Genomic DNA, 18,149 nt, shown 5'->3' on the forward strand with positions numbered 1-18,149 from the left:
GCTCTAATAAATTTACCTCTGAGGGTGTGAATTTTTTCAGAACAACAGTAACTACACTTTGCTAAACAGCATCTCAGCTGACTCACTTGTCCTCAGTACCACAGGGATTCTTATGAGCCCTTGAACATTATATGTGTAATCTTAAAGGTTTAATTGAAACTGCCTGTGTGTTTAAAAACAAATCTTTGCAGAATAAAGCAATAAATTTAATTTATCGCGCAATACAATGGGTAGCATGTTTCTCTTATACAACTATAATTATATTTGAAAAAATGTAAGAGTACAGATTTGGCCACAACTTGCCTTTTACACATCTGTTATACAATCCCAGTAAATAGAATGCTTGCTTCTAAATTATATCGTGTGTTCTCAGCAAAAGCTTTCAATTTATCATTTTAAAATATGATTCATGTTGTTTTACAATTTATGTTTCATAATTGTAGAAACTACTGTAAGATAGGTAAATAACAAAAATTACTGAAAACTTTTATCTATGAATAACAAAGGCCAGAAAACTCAAAATTCTGCAAATCATATGCTTATAAAAGCCTTTCAGAAAACTCAGCTCAGAATTCAGAGGATTTAATTATCAAAGCAAGCAAGATAACATGTATGGAAAAACTAAATTACTGATACTATCTATCTTGATAATTCATCCTATTGTCCCTTATAGCTTTGAGATTTTTTCCCCCAGGAATTTCAATCATAAAGTGTAGACATAGAAGACCCCTAAACTCTGGAGATTCTTCCTTTTTATTCTTCGACAGTAGGTAAGTGAAGTGCAGCACAGAGTTACTTAACATCCCCTTATGAGGTGCTGGAAAACATCATATATCCCTCCTTCCTCAATGGCTTTCCCCTATGGAGGAAGCACCACCTAGGCTCTGGGGGGAATTCAGGCAGAGAGAAGCCTTCTAGTTCTCCTGGGGACAGCACTCCAGACTAAGAACTGCAACCAAAGGTGGTGTCCCAAGAAGTCTTCGCTTCAGGAAATGAGGCTACCACACTGCAGAATCATCTCATAGCACAGAATGATCTCACTCTTTCATTTCTCATTGTCCTCAGCATTAAGACAACACTTTTCAGTATATATACATATTTGTTTATACATCTACCTTTTATTCCACAAAAATGAGATTTATTGTACAGGGGTAATGGCTATTAATAGCAATAGAATATGCAAAGAAATCTCTTGTCCTGCATCTCAGCCTTCTAAAGATGTTCCGATAATATCTCTACTCACTAGATGCAACACTACAGGTCTAGTTCTACACAGAGACACCATTTCTGTACATAAATTTGCTATCTTACACTTTCACGTATTCATCAAGTTACAGATCTGATCCTGTGTTTCCATGTATGCAAACCTCCTGTGGAGTAAATATTACGCTGTAAAAAGAAACTTCTCAGTGTAAGAGGTAATTCACTAGTATCCTAATATTATGGGTTTCAATTTATGAGCTTTTAATGTTGCTGTGGTTTTTGTTGTGGTGGTGGTTTTGTGGTCTGTTTGTTTGTTTTAAGGTATGAAAGGACACTGAAGTTTAATTTATTAGGTAATGTGTGTTTATTGTTTCACTAAAGGACTCGAAGATCCTGATACTTTTAAAGGCCAAAAAACCCCAGACGTTAAGCAGCTGCTTAAATATGATTACCCAAACTTAAAACCACCAAATTAATAAGACATTTCTTTAACACATGAAAAGGCTAATGCACTCACCCTAGATGCAGATGATCCAGGATCATCAGTGGACAGTTCAAGAGAGTGTATTATTCTGTAGGTACAGTATTCTCCTGCATTTGGATGGATTCTGGCTTCATTCCTTAGCACAGTGTGCTGGGACATCTAGTCTAGGTGATGCTTGTCTAGAGAGGTTGGATCAGATGATCTCGAGGTTCTTTCCAACCTGCTATTCCTACGATTCTATAATAATATATAAGATGCAGGCAGGTTCAGCTGTATTCTTTACTGGATAGTGACCCACCTTCAGCAAGAGAAATGAAGACTACTTATGTCCATACAGCTTCTTACTGGAGACTCCTCACAGGTAGATAAGCATTGCCTGTCCTCCAGCACAGACAACCAATACCAAAGAAAGGAAACCAAGTCTCTCAAATGCTGAATCAAAGCTTTAATCGATATAAAGTGGGGGATGCCTCTCAACTTTTCTGTAAGGGCAAAGGACAGCTCCTGCTCAGTTACTTGAATGAATAATATAGGTTCCATAGAAGATCGCTCAGTGAGACTCCCAAGTGGCTAAAGGCATCTAAATACAGCTTACAGGGATGCATCTTGTACTGACCTCTATCCCCGCCATCAGTGTTTTCCTTAAAGATCTGCATTTTGCACACACTGACCTAAGATACCTGCCTGACTAGCTTCCTTTCAGCTTTGGATCATCAGTAAGAAGTGGCGAAGTCTCACTTGTACAGGAGAGCGGCCTTATTCTGTGCTCTGGAAGCCACTCGTGTCCCTTCACAAGCCCATATTTGTTCTTGTAGCTTCTGCCTTATTACACACTATCTGTGGAATACGGTCCTCTCATTGCTTGGTGCCCAGTCTGTTCTGTGAGATGCTCTGGAAGTCATCGTCCCAAGACTTAACTCTCCTGACTGGGGAAAGTAAAACTGCACTTAACTCTCTTGCTGCTTCACCTCCTTCCATTCAAACTTGAATAAGGTCAATAACAATGTAGTCCTTATGGCTCAGTACCTCTATAGTGTGCCTTCACTTGTATGACATCCCACACAATTGAAGCCTTATGAAATGTTCATTTTCCATATATTTTCTGTAGATTGCATGTGTAGGAAAAAAAAATCTATAAAAACTTTAAATCTCAAAAAGAAATATGACCATTTCATTAAAAAACTCCAAGTTGAAAAAACCATCCTGTAACTGTTTTACACAGAAATTCTAGCACTTGTCTCAACATTGGCTAAAGTAATACTTCCCATATGTCAGGTTCTTTTCAAAACATAAATCTACAGTAAAAAGCTGGATTTGATTACTATTGTTCAAAGTCATTCCATAATGCTGGTAACTAGGATTTATCTGTTTGGGGTTTTTTTATATTAATAAATTCTGTGAGGATCAGCCTAACAGAACTCCTGGTGTTTGCTGTGGTACAGACTCTCAGACAGGCATGCCCATCACCAGTTCCTGCCAAATTAAGGCTCTTTCTGCAGCTGACATTCAGAGTTCCACTCAAAGCTTTTTATTTAATTTGCTATTGTTACTATTTCATTGAAAAGTTAAAGATTTTGGATAATTTCGTGGATTTTGCTCTAAATTTTCCTAACCTTTTCTTTCAAGGGAATGGCTTGTGTTGGTTAGCTGGTAACCCAGTGGACTTCTGGATACTCAAAAAAAGACCAGTAAATGGAAAGCACGTAACAGTTTCTCTTGTATTCATATTAGATACACAGAGATTTAAAATATAAATGACTGTGACCAAAAGCAATACTGTTACTGTGCTGGTTTTGATTGGGATAGAGTTAATTTTCTTCATAGTAGCTTATATAGTGAGCAGGCTGGGGCTGCACAAGAGGTTTGGAGGGGACACAGCTGGGACAGCTGACCAGAGGGATATGTCCAGCAATAAAATCCATGGGGAAGAAGAAAGAGGGGATGTTCAGAGCGATGGCATTTGTCTTCCCAAGTAACCATTACACATGATGGAGCCCTGCTTTCCTGGCTGAACACCTGCCTGCCCATGGGAAGTGGTGAATGAATTCCTGGGTTTGCTTTGCTTGTGCGAGCAGCTTTTGCTTTACAAGTAACTCGTAAAGCAACTTTTGTTCTGTAAAACAACTTTTTCTTTTCATTTTTAGAATGCCTTTATCTCAGTCCTTGAGTTTTCTCACTTGTATCCTTCTGACTCTCTACCCCATCCCACTCAGAGAAAGTGAGCAAGCTGCTGTGTGGGGCTTAACTGCCTCCTAGGGTTAAGCCACCACAGTAGCACTGAAACATCACAAATGTTAAAAGGCATTTTCTTCCTCTTTTTTTCTTTTTTTGGTCGGGTACTTCTGTGACTGGGCAGGAAGATCAGTTAAAAATAAAAAAAGAGATAAATTTATATAATGGATATGAATAATTACAAACCTACAGAGTTAAACACAGTCATTGCTTGAGTTGTCTGTCAAACTGGGGTTTGATGATCTCTGGTTGGCCCAAAAGTCTGTTCAGGCTCCTTTAAAACTATGCCAGAAGTAGACTGGGACCCACTACTGCACAAGACACTAATAAAATTATTGCTCAATTACTTTGAGCATTAGTTAGTTGAAAATTACTTCAACTTTCAATTGCCATATTAGAACTAGCTCTTCTTGGGCCTGCCCTCTCCGTTAGCTGCATCTCCCCAGGGGTCCTTGAGATGCTTGAGCATGAAATAGGCATTTTTCAGCTAAAAGTATTCAAAAAACTATTCGTTCCTTTAAGTATGTAGACTACTACCAACAAGCAACACAAACTCTGTAATTAAAGTTCTACTGAATTTTTTGATCCAGAGTCAGTAATTCTTCAATAAAACAAGTACAAACACTTGTGCCATTAGCTCAAGCACTCAGAATGACCAACCATTCTATCACTCCTAAGAAAGAGTGGATTGAGCTCCAAGAGGTATGTGATTTGCTGTTATGTCTAAGTTTCACCTATGTTAACTACAGAACTTACACTGAAGATATATTTAAGTCACTTCATTAAGCACAGCTTAATTTCAAAAGTTCAGTGTTATATCACATTCTTCAGGTGTTCAGAAAATGTCTCGATTTGATTAAGTCCTTGCAGCTACAGCCTGGAAGTGTGTTTTGACATTTTTTAAACTGTTTTTGCAGCTACAGCAATGGTAGCGAGGAAGGTCAGGCTAAGGAAGATTCAAGAGACTTCATCCAATCCATCACACTGCTCAGAGTTTGGATAGACTATACCTGGACCATTCCCGACAGCAGTTTGTCAGTCTGGTCTTCAATGGCAGGGATGTCATAGCATGTGTTTTCCCACTGCATAACTATCCTTATACTTAGTATGTCAGGATTTAATGACAGCCTCTCTTGCTGTTAAATAAGATGGTTACTTCTTATCCTACCCTTAGCAGATTCGGAAACACTCGCCAATATAATCACTGATTATGTTTTGGAAGAATATCTCATTCAGTCCATTCTTCTATAGACTTGGTCTTGAAAAACACAGCTATCCCAGCCTTTGCTCCAATAGCGTCTTACTATTCATGCTACTGTCCTCCGAACCCTCCAATTGTCTGCATGTTTGTTTATGAGGATGTGTCCAACCAAGACTGTATGCTGTCTATCAGCTGAAGCACTACAGTTAAAACATGCCATGACAAAAAGCATACACCCAACAGCATATACCCGGTATTACTCTTCTTTGTTCAAGCTCTTTGTGGCCTTCCTGGTTTGCAGAGTTCTAGATGATGATTTGGAACATAAGCTCAAGAATGAAAAGCCCTTTCTGCAGTAATATTTGCAATCATACTGCAAACGTCATGGGGTCTTTGAGGTAAATTAATAATCAACACACTTTCCCCCTGTAAGTGTGAACCGTATTCCCACTAGGGCTGCAATAGTACCCTCTGATCCAAACATTACCTAGATAACATTCCTACCACACAATTTGACTGGATCTCTAAGCTCAGCAACATTTTTTTTAATTTATTTGAGCCAAGCAAGACTATTCTACTGACCAAATGCACTGCCAGCTGAGCCCAGTGAGTTCCAACGGGTCCCTTTCTCTCAAGCAGATGAGTAACTGTTGAGTGATGTCTCCTTGTACAAAGCTCCTAAGTAACCTCCATAGTTACTGCAAATTCCTCTGTCTTTTGCCTTTGCATGAGGAAATAGAGCACTCCTTGAATTTGTTTGACCTCTGGTGCATCAAAACGTGAAAGGTGAGAGAGAAAGACATGATAGGACTTTCAAGGAAGGACCTGGTCACCTGTTTTATTTGTGCTAGAGGTAATGTCAGATGTGAGATGTCAGAGAGGCCAGATTAAAAGACTTATTCGCAAATCTAACTAGAATGCATAAATGAAATTCTGTGGATGATCATTAAGTGGAATTTGAAGGGTTCTGGTTTCAATTTTTCCAACAGCTGCAAGGAGTATGGCTGTTCATCTGCCATCCAGGCAGATTGCTGTTACACTGAGCGGGCTCCCCCATTATGGCTAGGGCCAGCTGCACAGGACAAAAAAATTCAGACCATGTGGTGGCAACTTTAGATATCAGCTAAATTCCTCTGTAGCATCATCAGCCCATTGCTGCCTAAAGCCTGGCATCCTTTTTGATGCCAACTACAGAGCATCTGAAAAACATGCTCAGCTCCCCGCCTACCATGATACTCAGCCAGGCTTCACTATGCTGCGTATTGCCAACCTGTCTACATACATCTCATGATGAGACTGTAAGCTTTTCCAGTCAGCAACCTTCTCTTTGTTTTACCTACATAACACACATAGCACGATTTGACCTTCAAACAAGCTTTTAGCTATTACAGTAACACAAGAAAAACACAACAGCCAAAACAACCGCAACATTATGTCAGCAATTGCAGGATTTGGCTTTTACACGACTACCTGTAGGCTGTGCGGCCTAGGGGAAGAAGAGGAAAACAAGATGAACAAAACAGTGGCAAAAATACATGAAAGGCTAAGAAGAGAAGGAAATTCTTCACAGAAAATTAGTATCACAGTTTATCGGACTCAAACATAAATAGTTGAGTCAAAGTCCGAAATCAGACTCAGTTGTCCTGACTGGTTGTCCGCCAGATATTACTTTCTTTCAGGTTTCTGCTTCCCTGGAAGAAGAGTTCATGGTTAGACACATCAGTAACCTAACAGAGAACCATCTACCAGTGGCAGGCATGCTAACACTGCTACATAACAGCATAGCAAGATGAAAAAGCCTTGTGCTAATTGAAGATATTTTGTGCTTCTGTTAATGTCTGCTTGCTATTTTTGCATATTTAAAAACAATAATTACACTTTCATGATCAGTATGTTCTCCTTCAACAATAGCAACATATCACATTTGGTATCTCATTTAACACTTCCTTTTATGGGTCCCATTTTATCTCTCAATTACAGTGAAAATTGTATAGTTATTCTTCCTGCCTTATGTGCTCTTGATTTCAATCCATTGCATCTGGTAACCACCTGAGAATCAGAAAAACAACAGGCATTTCTGCCTCCTTTCAGCAGCCATTTGGCAGGCCCTTGCTACCTCATGTACAGGTGTTAAGTGTCACTGAAGCATCTGCATGTGCCTTTGCTAAGAACTTCAACATTAGACCTCATTTGAGCAACCTTATCACTGTAATTAATGACAGTATATATGTAAGTATTGAGAAGTATGACCAGATTATTAATTGCTTGGACGGAGGGAACAGATAAACTACACTGCTCAGCCAGCATTCCTGCAACAACATATCCGGTACATGTACCTAACTTTTATCACCTGTGGCAAATGGGAACAGAGATAGACCCTCACTAGGTCTTTCTGAAAATCTTAATCTACAACTATAAATCTGTGTCAAATTTACAAGACTGAATAATAATCCCACTCTTTGTCTTTGATACCACCTAGGAAGTATTTGGTACAGGCACTTTTACCGTTACACCACTGCAGATGACAATTGCTGGTTTGGCCAGACTTCAGCAAGTCTCATTGTTCGTTATGCCACAGTCATGTAACACTACTAACATCTTTAAGCAATTACATGAAAGCAGCAACACTGAAGACAGAGTAAAGTGCAAGCAGCAAGAAAGAAGGGAGGTAGAAATGGAGATAAGAGACCTCAGGGAATTCCTGTACAAGCAAAAGAAATGCAGAGGGTTTTTTCCCCCTCTGTTTCCAATAAATGGATAAATTTCTGGACACATTTTCCAAGCGGAGAAAAAAAACATGTATCTGTGTCCATCCAGCAGTTATGTTCACAAATCTCCATGAAAACCAAACAGCAACCCAATGTGAATCCACTGTTATGTCCAACAACTGGACACAGTTTAAGAGGCTGCATCAGAGGGAGGATAGCCTTCTGCCTCTTGTGAAGCTTGGGAAAACTGAACAAATGCATGGGAATGACATAATCTGCATTTTCACTAAAAGTAATGTTTGCCCCTTGAGAGTGACGTTTTATTCATAGATCTTCACAATAAAAGATGGACCATATTTTTAACACAATGAAGGATCTCTGGTGTGAAAGCTACATCTGCATAACCAAAGGCATTGCGCAGAAAAAAAAATTGTATTTTTTTTTTCCCCTTGATTTAAATCTATGGATTCCTCTTTTTTTATCTGAAGAGATAGGGTCTTTCAGTTAAGCAATTACAAAAGTAACTAGAGATAATGCCATCTTACAATGGTAGACCAATTAGTTTTAGCCGAATTCACAAAAACCTAAACATGAGCAGAAGCAGCACTGGATCCCAGCGACTGCAATCTCTGGTTTACCATTTTTAATCATGCTAGCAGCAGCAAAACAGTAGCTCAGAAATTAAAGTAATAACAAATAGATAAACTCTGTGAGTGTCTCTGCTCTAGAGGAAAGTATCACTTCACTTATTTGATTAAAAACTAAGGTCTTGCATTAGAATTAAAAAAACCTCTGGAAATAAAAAGCAATATATACTGAAATGATATAGTATTATCAGTCGTTTTTCAGAATTTAGAAGCATGCAAAAATATAACTCTATGGTACTTAACTAAATAATAAAAATAACAGAAATTGTTTTAAATAGTGATTGAGTACAAAAACATGAGTAGATTGTAGATCAGAAATACAACATCTTACCTACCTTCACATGTTGAACTCCAATTTGTTTTCAACCTAAGACACTCTCCTGTATATATTCCATTTACTTAGAGAGAACTGGTTTTCAAAGAAAGGACTAGGAAGTCCTGTAATAGAGAACTACAGAACATTTTTTCATTTCCTAACCCACACCAGGTAACCAAAATACTGGTGTTTTCACCTTCACAAACATTAGGAAATGCCAGTACTTTGATAAATGTTTAATAACTTATGAATCTGGGTCTCAAAACAACTTTGAACCAGTATTTATGAGTTGTGACTATGGTTTTCAAAAATGCCACGTATATTAAGGCAGCCTAGAATGATTTTCACATGGACCTGACCATGCAGAACTCTTCAGTTTTTCTGAAGGTTCTAACTCTGCAAAAAAAGAAATAAATACATCAGTAGCTTCACATTCCATTCATTCCTATTAAATGCCTCTTTGTATTTAGGAACGGTATTAAGGACCACCTGCTCTTTTCACCTTCTATGATATTCTTGGACTTGTTTGTTTGTAGGGAATTTCTTTGTTTCTTTGTTTGGTTTGGTTTTTACTTTGACTTACTTTTACTTGTCCTCTTTCTATATGGAGCGTCTGAAAGCTCTTCAAACCTCCTCATGCAGAAGTGTTTTGGGAATGTAAAAGATTATGTTATGTCTTTAAGATTAAAAGCTGAGAATTATGTCAGTTTTCAGTATCTTTTGCCAGGGACTAAGCTGGAGCAGGCCATAAATTGTAACTCCAGGCACAGGTTCAACAGGCAGTATCTTTAAGCTTTATCATCAAAGATCATGTGCCAACTACCAATGACATCAGATGTTGATTTTACCAGTAACAATGTTGATACATTTTTTTTCTCTATGCAAGTGTACAAGCTCTCCCCATGAAAACAATGTCCCTAAAATATCACATCAAGTTCTCTGCAACACAAACATGGTACAATGGTAAAACCCCCTCACTTTCAGCAGAAGTGGTTAGTTTCCACCCTTCCCCTCCCTTTATTTTATTCTTTAAGGACTTTAAACATTAGCATTCCTTAATAAAGGACACATTAAATATAAACACAAAGCCACACAACATGCATAAGAAAGAAGGGTTAAAATGCAACTGTATTTCACAGACACAAGTCACAGTCATTAAATTAAATTATCACATACACATAAGAACTTATTTATTATTTCAAGCTATACAGGCAACATAGCACCAAAATGGATAAATTTCCTCTAAGCTTGACGAACAGTACACAAATATTTGTTTTCTGAATTTTGGAAACAAGTATCTTCTTTCATTTTTACCAGAATTACCCTGAATAAAATCCACTATCCCAAGTCTGGTTTATGACATTATTTGGGTAGTGACATATGTTATCAGCTACCTCTGAAAAGGCCCCTCCCATTTTCAAAGTTTTTAAAAGTGAATAGCATACACTAACATTAAATTTCAGCCAGTGGGATATTAAATAAATGTGCTGTATTGGTAATGAGGTATTCTGAAGTTTGACATTTGCCAGCAGGCAGAAGTAGAGGTAAAAGACTGAAGCTGGTTTTGAAAACCAAGTTCACCGATTCTGAATTCCCTTTTAATATAAAAGATTATCTTTAAAGATATAAATACTTTTTACACATAGAAAAAGTGAATGAAGGCACTTATCATACATAGCAAGTTTTTTTGCATTAAAATGAAAACAAATAAATATTACACTTATACAACTTTGGGCTGCTTCTGCTCCAGCAGAAGTCAATGGGATGCCTGGCAGTAACAACACTGGAAGGGGACTGGGATGTCAATTCTTAAAAAGTAAGTTTATATTTGTTAAAAGTAATAGTAGATTTCTTCCACTAGTGCAAAGACAGAATTATACTGAAATTCTTCTGGACCAACTAAAATGGAAACTGTTGAACTAGAAAAACAGCCACTTTAAAGAATATTACATCATGTGTCTGCAGGGCAGTATGTCACAGCAGTAAGATATTTCTGACACTTGAAGGTAAATTAGAAGATGAGCCGATCCATGCTTTTTATGCCTATTTTCTCTGAAATCACAAGTAATACTTATGAAATTACATAAAAATCCTAAGAGTGAGGAAAAGAAATTTTTTAAAAAAAAGTCTTTATTTTACCAACATTTCAGACAAAGTATAATTCTCTTTTGTAAGGGTCGAGTATTGCCCGTATCACTAACCATAAAGACACGTCAGCACAACCTGTATAATTCTGTTTCTACAGACCTCAGAAAAACAAACATTCTTAACCTCTGGTTTTGTAGGACTTCTTTTTTTAATATAATTTGCACAGTTGGTGAAACACTTGTGTGTGATACTCAATTTCTTGACTACCAACAAATTACAATTGACTAGTTTGTTTCAGTGTTTTGTTCTTTTAATAGTGTTAGAACAATGCAAAAGCACTCTGCACAAGTACTATTCTTGGGAAAGTCGTATCCATCCACTTTTAATCTAAGATACCTTTAGTTACAGAAGGTGTCTTAAAAACTTTAGTTAAGAGAAGAATCCACGGTTATTATCTGACTTCAAAACTGATACATGGTAAAATTTTAGGACACACTCTTCATAAGTCTTAACTTTGAAAAGAACTCTATGTATCATAGCTCAACTCACAATACAGGTGTGAAGTAGAAGGGCATAAAGCCCAACATGCTAAGAAAAGAAAGTGCCAATGACTGCACTACAATTAAATCACACTAGAGAGTATAAATCTTATTCCATTTAGTATTCAAATAAAATTCCAAATGTAGATGTTTTCAAGAAAATCTAACACAAAATAAAGACCTCAAGATGGACCGTAACTTTACTATGCTCTCAACCAGAACTGGTAGTGTTTAGCAACAAAGCTGCACAATGACCATATGTGAAACTGTTCAGATAAGGGAAGTAGAATACCTCAAAAAGACTGAAGTGAAGCTGAGTGTGGTACAGAGCAAAGGCATAACTGCTCACTTTTGTGGCAATTCTTGTTACGTTCAAGTTACAGCAGCTTCCTGTGCTGCATCTGCTCAGATAAGACATGCATACAGTAAGCTAACTGGTTTCAAATGTGTTGTGAAGATAATAATACACTACCACAACAAGCTGTAGGTAACACCCAGTTACAACCTGGATTCATTAATCCAGGTAATGTACTCTTTCTAAAGAAGTGAGAAAGGATAAGAAGCAAGCATATATTTCAAGTTGTGACATACCTGGTTAAAATGTCTCTGATAAAACTTAGGTTGCTACCACACTCATACAAGAATTAAAGTCCTAATAAATATAAAGCTTCCAAGGTAATACCAATAGCTACCACTAACTGCCTAAGCAGGAAACCTACTACTTGGCTACCTGGCTTTCCAAGGGTTTTGGTAAGCACTGAAAAATTAGCAGGGGGCAAAAAAAATTCCTATCAAAATTCTTGTCACCCAAAAATGCAAAGAAACTTTCCTCACTATGTCACTATGTGAAGCTGGAGGGTATTGTCATGCCATATATGAATAGCCTATTTTATTCCTCCAGTGTAATTCCTCCTCACACTCTATAAAACCTATAAGAAAATATATAAACTGAAAGGTAATAAAAGCATATATGTATCAGGAATTTTGAGAAACTTACACTTCTATTGTGCAGCAACAACCTAGGAGTCATAGAAAAAGAGACCAGAAAGGAAGATAGGACCATTTAACTACGAGATAAATACAAAATTCTTAAAAGAAACTGAAATAAAAAGGGGAAACTTCAGATAGTAGCCAAATACAACCCTTGAAGTGAAGGCACCACAGAAAATCATAGAATCACAAAATAGAACAGTTAGGGTTGGAAAGGACCTTAAGATCATCTAGTTACAAACCCCCTGCCATAGGCAGGGAGGCCTCCCCTAGTTACAACCCCCCTGCCATAGGCAGGGATGCCTCACGCTAGACCATGTCACCCAAGGCTCTTTCTAACCTGGCCTTGAACACTTCCAGGGATGGAACATTCACAACCTCTTTGGGCAACCCATTCCAGTGCCTCACCACCCTCGCTGTAAAGAACTTCTTCTTTACATGTAACCTGAACTTCCCCTGTTTAAGTTTAATCTCCATTTAATGAAATGTAAAAATGTAGTAAAATCTCCATAATAAAAGCATACCAGGTGAGTAAAAGAGTTACCTCTCATCGAACAGCAGAAGTAAAAGAATGTTTGTTCACATTACAAGTCTCACCCGGGTACCACGGCAAAGCTTTGGCACTGGATATTTCCTAACTTGCTACTGTGTGTCTAGTTATTCCCCAGCTAAGTACTCCTAAAAATAATATTTTATTCTCTAGAACAGACTACTAGAATGGCTACTTCACATTGGTGCTACACATGGAAACCTTGTAGGATTGTATGTGTACTACAGATGGTATCTGCACTCTGCATTTGAAGATTTGTTGTATCTAAACACAAGCACTGATCCAACTAACAGTTGATTTGATTACATTCCCACATACTTTTTGTCAGGTAACGCATGATTGGCTAAGAATACTGAAACGTGGATATAGGAAATGCTGTTCAAAGGAAAAAAGATCAGTATGGAATGTAACAAAGCAGCATGCTTGAACTCAATTTAGACAGATTATTCTACAACCCTTCTAGCATAAAATTGTTCTATCTAGTCATTAGAATCAATTTTAAAACCTTATGGTATCTTTGTGAATTTGTAATACTCTCTCTTTTCATGCTTTAAGTAAAAAACAACTTCTTGTCATTAGGGTCAGAAAACCTGAAGCACTCTGATGAAAACCAATACAATAACCCAGAGGTCTTACTGCATGGACTAAACACAAAACCCCAATAATAATGCACTGTCGAAATAAGGGATACAGTAAAAGTCTATACTAGAACAAAGTACTTTTAGCCAGCTGTGAGAATGCTATGGAATTCTTCTTGACATTATACAATGTGGCATATGGTTTCCATACTTCTTAGCTTGTAATTTATTCATTCTTTCATGAAGTTTTGGATCATTGCCTCAATCCCATCACTAATGAAACTAGAGGAGTCTAAAAGAAAAATATCCAAGATATATGGGCCAAATTTACTGGTGGTGCAATTCCATTAAAATAAGCAGCTATATTTACCTCAAGCATTATTTAACTTAGAAATACATCATTAGTATGTATATATCAAAATATATACATCTGTATCATAGTTTTGATATATCAAAGAAAAGGTAGTGTACTTAGATACACATCAGTTAGGGAATGAAATCTTGAAATCAGACACTATAAAGTGTAACAGCCCATAACTGCTAAACTGCAGAAAACATCAACCAGAATTCTGGATTCAAATCATAAACAGAGCCTACCTTGCAACTGCCCTACCATGCATTTACAAGATACGTTTTATTTTAATTATGTTCTGCAAAATGAATCAAAACCTGAAAGAAATGTACTTACAAGGCATATTGCTAGAAGCTTCTGTCCTCAAATATATAGTGATAGCTAGCAGAAGAAATGAGAATGCCCCAATATGGAAGAGAGCATAAAAGACACTGACGGCTGATAAACTAGGTCCTTCTACATGGTGCATCAGGTTCTTAACTCAGGATTCTGAATAAGTCTTAGCTAATTTGACTTTTCCTGAATCTATTTCCACTGGAATCTAAACTTCAAGAGGAAACTGGCTGTGTAAAAGCCAGAACAGTCCATGAGTGAAGCTTTTAGTTCAGACATGGTTTATACAAAGCTACATAAGACTGAGGAAAAGGTTTTTTAAGCAATTTTGATAGCCATTTCTGAACTGGGTGGGCCAGGCAGGGCCAGTATTACGGAGGTTAAAGAGTTGTTCCAGGTAAAGCAATTGCTCAGAAATCCCGTTCCTTCTATTCATCCTCTCCATGTATTACATTTGTACCATGCATGACATAAGTAAAAGATGGCAGAATCTAATACGGCAAACTACACATCATATTGGAAACGTTCCATTTCAGTTTCTGCTTACACATTGGAATCTCACTAGTAGATACAAAAATGTAATTCACTGCTGTCCAGACACATAAATATTACTTGATACTTTTATCAAAAATATAAATAGTGGTTTATCTTGGTCTTTACAGAGAAGGAAGTAAATGCAGATATGAGATGCTTGACGTCTCCAGCCTCCAGACAGTGTCCAGTCATTAACAGTCCCCTATACTAGAACCTATTATATGCCAGAAAGGCATAAGTTAGGCAAAGCCGTGATCTGCTGTCGAACTATCATGTCACTAGTGAACCCACCATAGGTGAAGGCTACACAAAGCTGTCTGTACTAGGTTACAACAGTGTTTCTGTGACTAAAGCTTTTACTACTCTTTTGTAACAGTTGTTATCAATGAATAAATTTTGCACTGTTCAAACAGCAACAAAAATTAACTGAAGTTTGTGTGATGACAGTGTTCAAACTAGCTACATTACAAAAAAGTGATAGCATATTTAATATGTGAGCCTGCTTTTATTTCCTGAGACTGCTACATTTGTTTCCGCACAACACCATGTGACGGTGTGATAGAAGTAAAACTATTACTGAATAACCAGAGCTTGCAATAAGAGAGAGGCCACAAACTCTGATAACTAGCTTCCATTCTAAACTTAAGTTTTGAAGGATTAAAATGGCTTTTTATGTGAACTGAGATAAAAACCAACATGAAAATCTTTCCAAAATCAAGCCAGACATGTAACATTTACAATACATTACGATAGCTTACAGGTAACTATTAATGCAGGACAAGCTATGCGGATGAACAGCCTGTGAGTAATTTTCAATCTAAAAGGAAAACATGGAGTTCAAAGGGAAATCTGTGCTGAATGCCCTGCTTGTCTTAGTACCTGAACTACACTAAGATTAGCAAGTCACTACTGATTATTTGCCTAATAGCTAAATAAGATTCTCTGGTGTCTGTTAAACACGAACACAAAACTCTGTTTTGCACAGTGGAAGAAAGAGATAACTGTGACAAATCATTAATTCAAGCTTTCATTTTAGTCTTTTTGCATCAAATTATAATATATTTTAAAAACACTAAAAAAGTATTGAAAGTTGAAATTGGACAAAATTAAAAAAATTACTTCCATGTTAATTCAAAGAACCAAAATAGATAATTTTATTATTAATAAAAACTCCCAAAATAGAACTGTTGCCCTAGCCCATCTCCCAGGGATGTTAATGACAGGTTTTTAACTGATTTTGATGGAATCAGGACTGGATCCATCCTCCTTTGATTGCCATTATTCTCCTTAGAATTAAGCACAATAATAAATATTGTCAAATTCAGAGCTTGGGGAAATATAATGTATTCTATAATGTAGAGCTTGCTATGATTGCTTAATATGTTAATAATCTGCTAGTGGCAACGATTAATAGTGATTACTGCAGGCATTTGTGCACATTAATAGACAGTGACATGTAGACAATAACATATTATAGTTACATACATAATTATACATAGACAGCTTTAGTCACTGTTTTAAAATCACAAATATAAACTTTTATACACAAATGTACAAGTAATACGGAGCAAGATGATTGATGACAGACTGTGATATACATGCCAGTTATTTTATACTTAAATATACTGTCAGAAAAAATTATGCACAAAAAGATATTTTTTTTACAAATATAAATACGTAGATAATACTACAGTATAAATTACAGCATATACTTTAAAATTTAAACACAGATCAAATCATAACCCTTCAAAACAGAATAAACTATTGGGTATTGCTTTCGGCTATGATGGATTTCTGGTAATTCTCAAAATATTCCTTATGATGTTTTACAAAGCATGAAACTGTTCCCACTGAAGTAAATGGCTGTTTCCCATTTAATTCAATGACTGCAGGAACAACAAAACCTCACGGACTATATTCCACCTGCATTATTATTTCACTGTTACCAGATAATAAGTTTTAAAAGGCCTGGGGAAATAGAGTGACAGAAAGAATAAGAAAGCAAAAAATATTAGTGAATGCTATCGTACCGATTTCCACGGTCCCCGATGCCATGAAACATCACCAGGGCAAGAATGCACATTACATTGTGCCATGTTAGGTGGCTTGTCTAGAATTTCACAGTTTTGATCACCCAACATTTGGCCAGTAGGAAGCTGACAAATCACCAGTCTTGTCTTTATTCCATCTCCACAAGTTTGAGTACACTGAAATACAGAATTTTATATGCAAGGTCTTTGTTAAGAGAGTCATCACATACTATTAAATCAAAAAGATATAGAAATATCAGTACATGCCATTATTTACTAGGTCTATCTCCACATTCCCTGGACATTCAATTCAAGAATAACGACTTACAGTCTAATCTATAATAAAAAACCAATTCTCTCACCAGAATGTTTATTAAACTACATTTTAATAGTTTATCAAGTGACTTTCTACAAAACATTTCAGTTACAGACAATCTATTCTATCAAAGTGAAGTAACCATTAGTGAGAAGAGATGTGCATATATATGCCTTTGATAGGCCGAAAAGATGGAAATTGGTCCTAGAACTATTTTTTCTTGCCAGAAAACTCAGACACTGGGCACACTTTCTCATAGTCTAACTTATACAGACTAAGTATGAAATCCTTAGATGTGTTTTCTGGGTTTCAGTTTTCCTGTAATTCTGTGTTTACATACACAGGTTGAGTATCTTTCTTTTTAAGTAAGAAACAAAATGCCGTTCAGTTCCATTCACAATAAAATAATTACATTACTATTTTGAAGTTTATATGGTAAATAATGTTTCCCTTTGAAAGTGAAATGACCTTACTTCTCCCCAGTTCCCATAGTTCCATCGTGGGCAGGGTCCAGAATCACAGTGTCTTGACTCTGGAGGTTTTGTTGCCTCATCACAGTAACTAGCACTTCTTCCTTCCTCATCTTGACATACTACCACTCGATGGTGAAATCCACCTGCACAAGTACTAGAGCACTACCAAAACATTTAAACATGTGTATCACCACTGCTTTATCAGAAAAATATAAAATATGTTGGTTACAACAACTTAAAACTATTGTTTTTAATGTTAACTAGCAAAACTGAAATTTGCAAATAAAAACTCTACAATACAGATGTATTACACTAAAATCACAAAAAACTTAAGTTTTGAATATAATTTCATAATAATAAAAATATTTTTAAAATATACATGCTTCTCTTTTGACCAAATCTGTACTGCAACAGCATTTCTAGAAATGCTAATACACATGTGAGAGAACAAATCAACATATTGAAAATAAATTCTTACTGCTCCCCAGGGTCCAGTTCTCCATTGATATTCTCCCACAGAGGGACGGTTCCACTGATTCATGTTGTCTTGTGGATGGGGCGCGCGAAGGGGAAAT

The 18,149-nt window shown here is 36.7% G+C and overlaps 1 protein-coding gene across 1 annotated transcript in view; it reads right to left on the reverse strand.

Moving 5' to 3' along the window:
• ADAMTS20 (ADAM metallopeptidase with thrombospondin type 1 motif, 20) overlaps positions 1-18,149 on the reverse strand; it is a gene marked incomplete at both ends in the record, with an annotated part of 86,716 nt that overhangs the window by 13,150 nt on the left and 55,417 nt on the right. Inside the window, 3 exons of the mRNA XM_010011191.1 lie at positions 16,786-16,962; positions 17,575-17,736; positions 18,053-18,149. The exon at positions 18,053-18,149 is cut by the window's right edge and continues 218 nt beyond it. Coding sequence (XP_010009493.1) covers positions 16,786-16,962; positions 17,575-17,736; positions 18,053-18,149 — 436 coding nt within the window. The remainder of the gene's footprint in view (positions 1-16,785; positions 16,963-17,574; positions 17,737-18,052) is intronic.

Source organism: Nestor notabilis, unplaced genomic scaffold, assembly GCF_000696875.1.
Source record: "Nestor notabilis isolate BGI_N333 unplaced genomic scaffold, ASM69687v1 scaffold10993, whole genome shotgun sequence".
In the NCBI taxonomy this organism is placed as follows: domain Eukaryota; kingdom Metazoa; phylum Chordata; class Aves; order Psittaciformes; family Psittacidae; genus Nestor; species Nestor notabilis.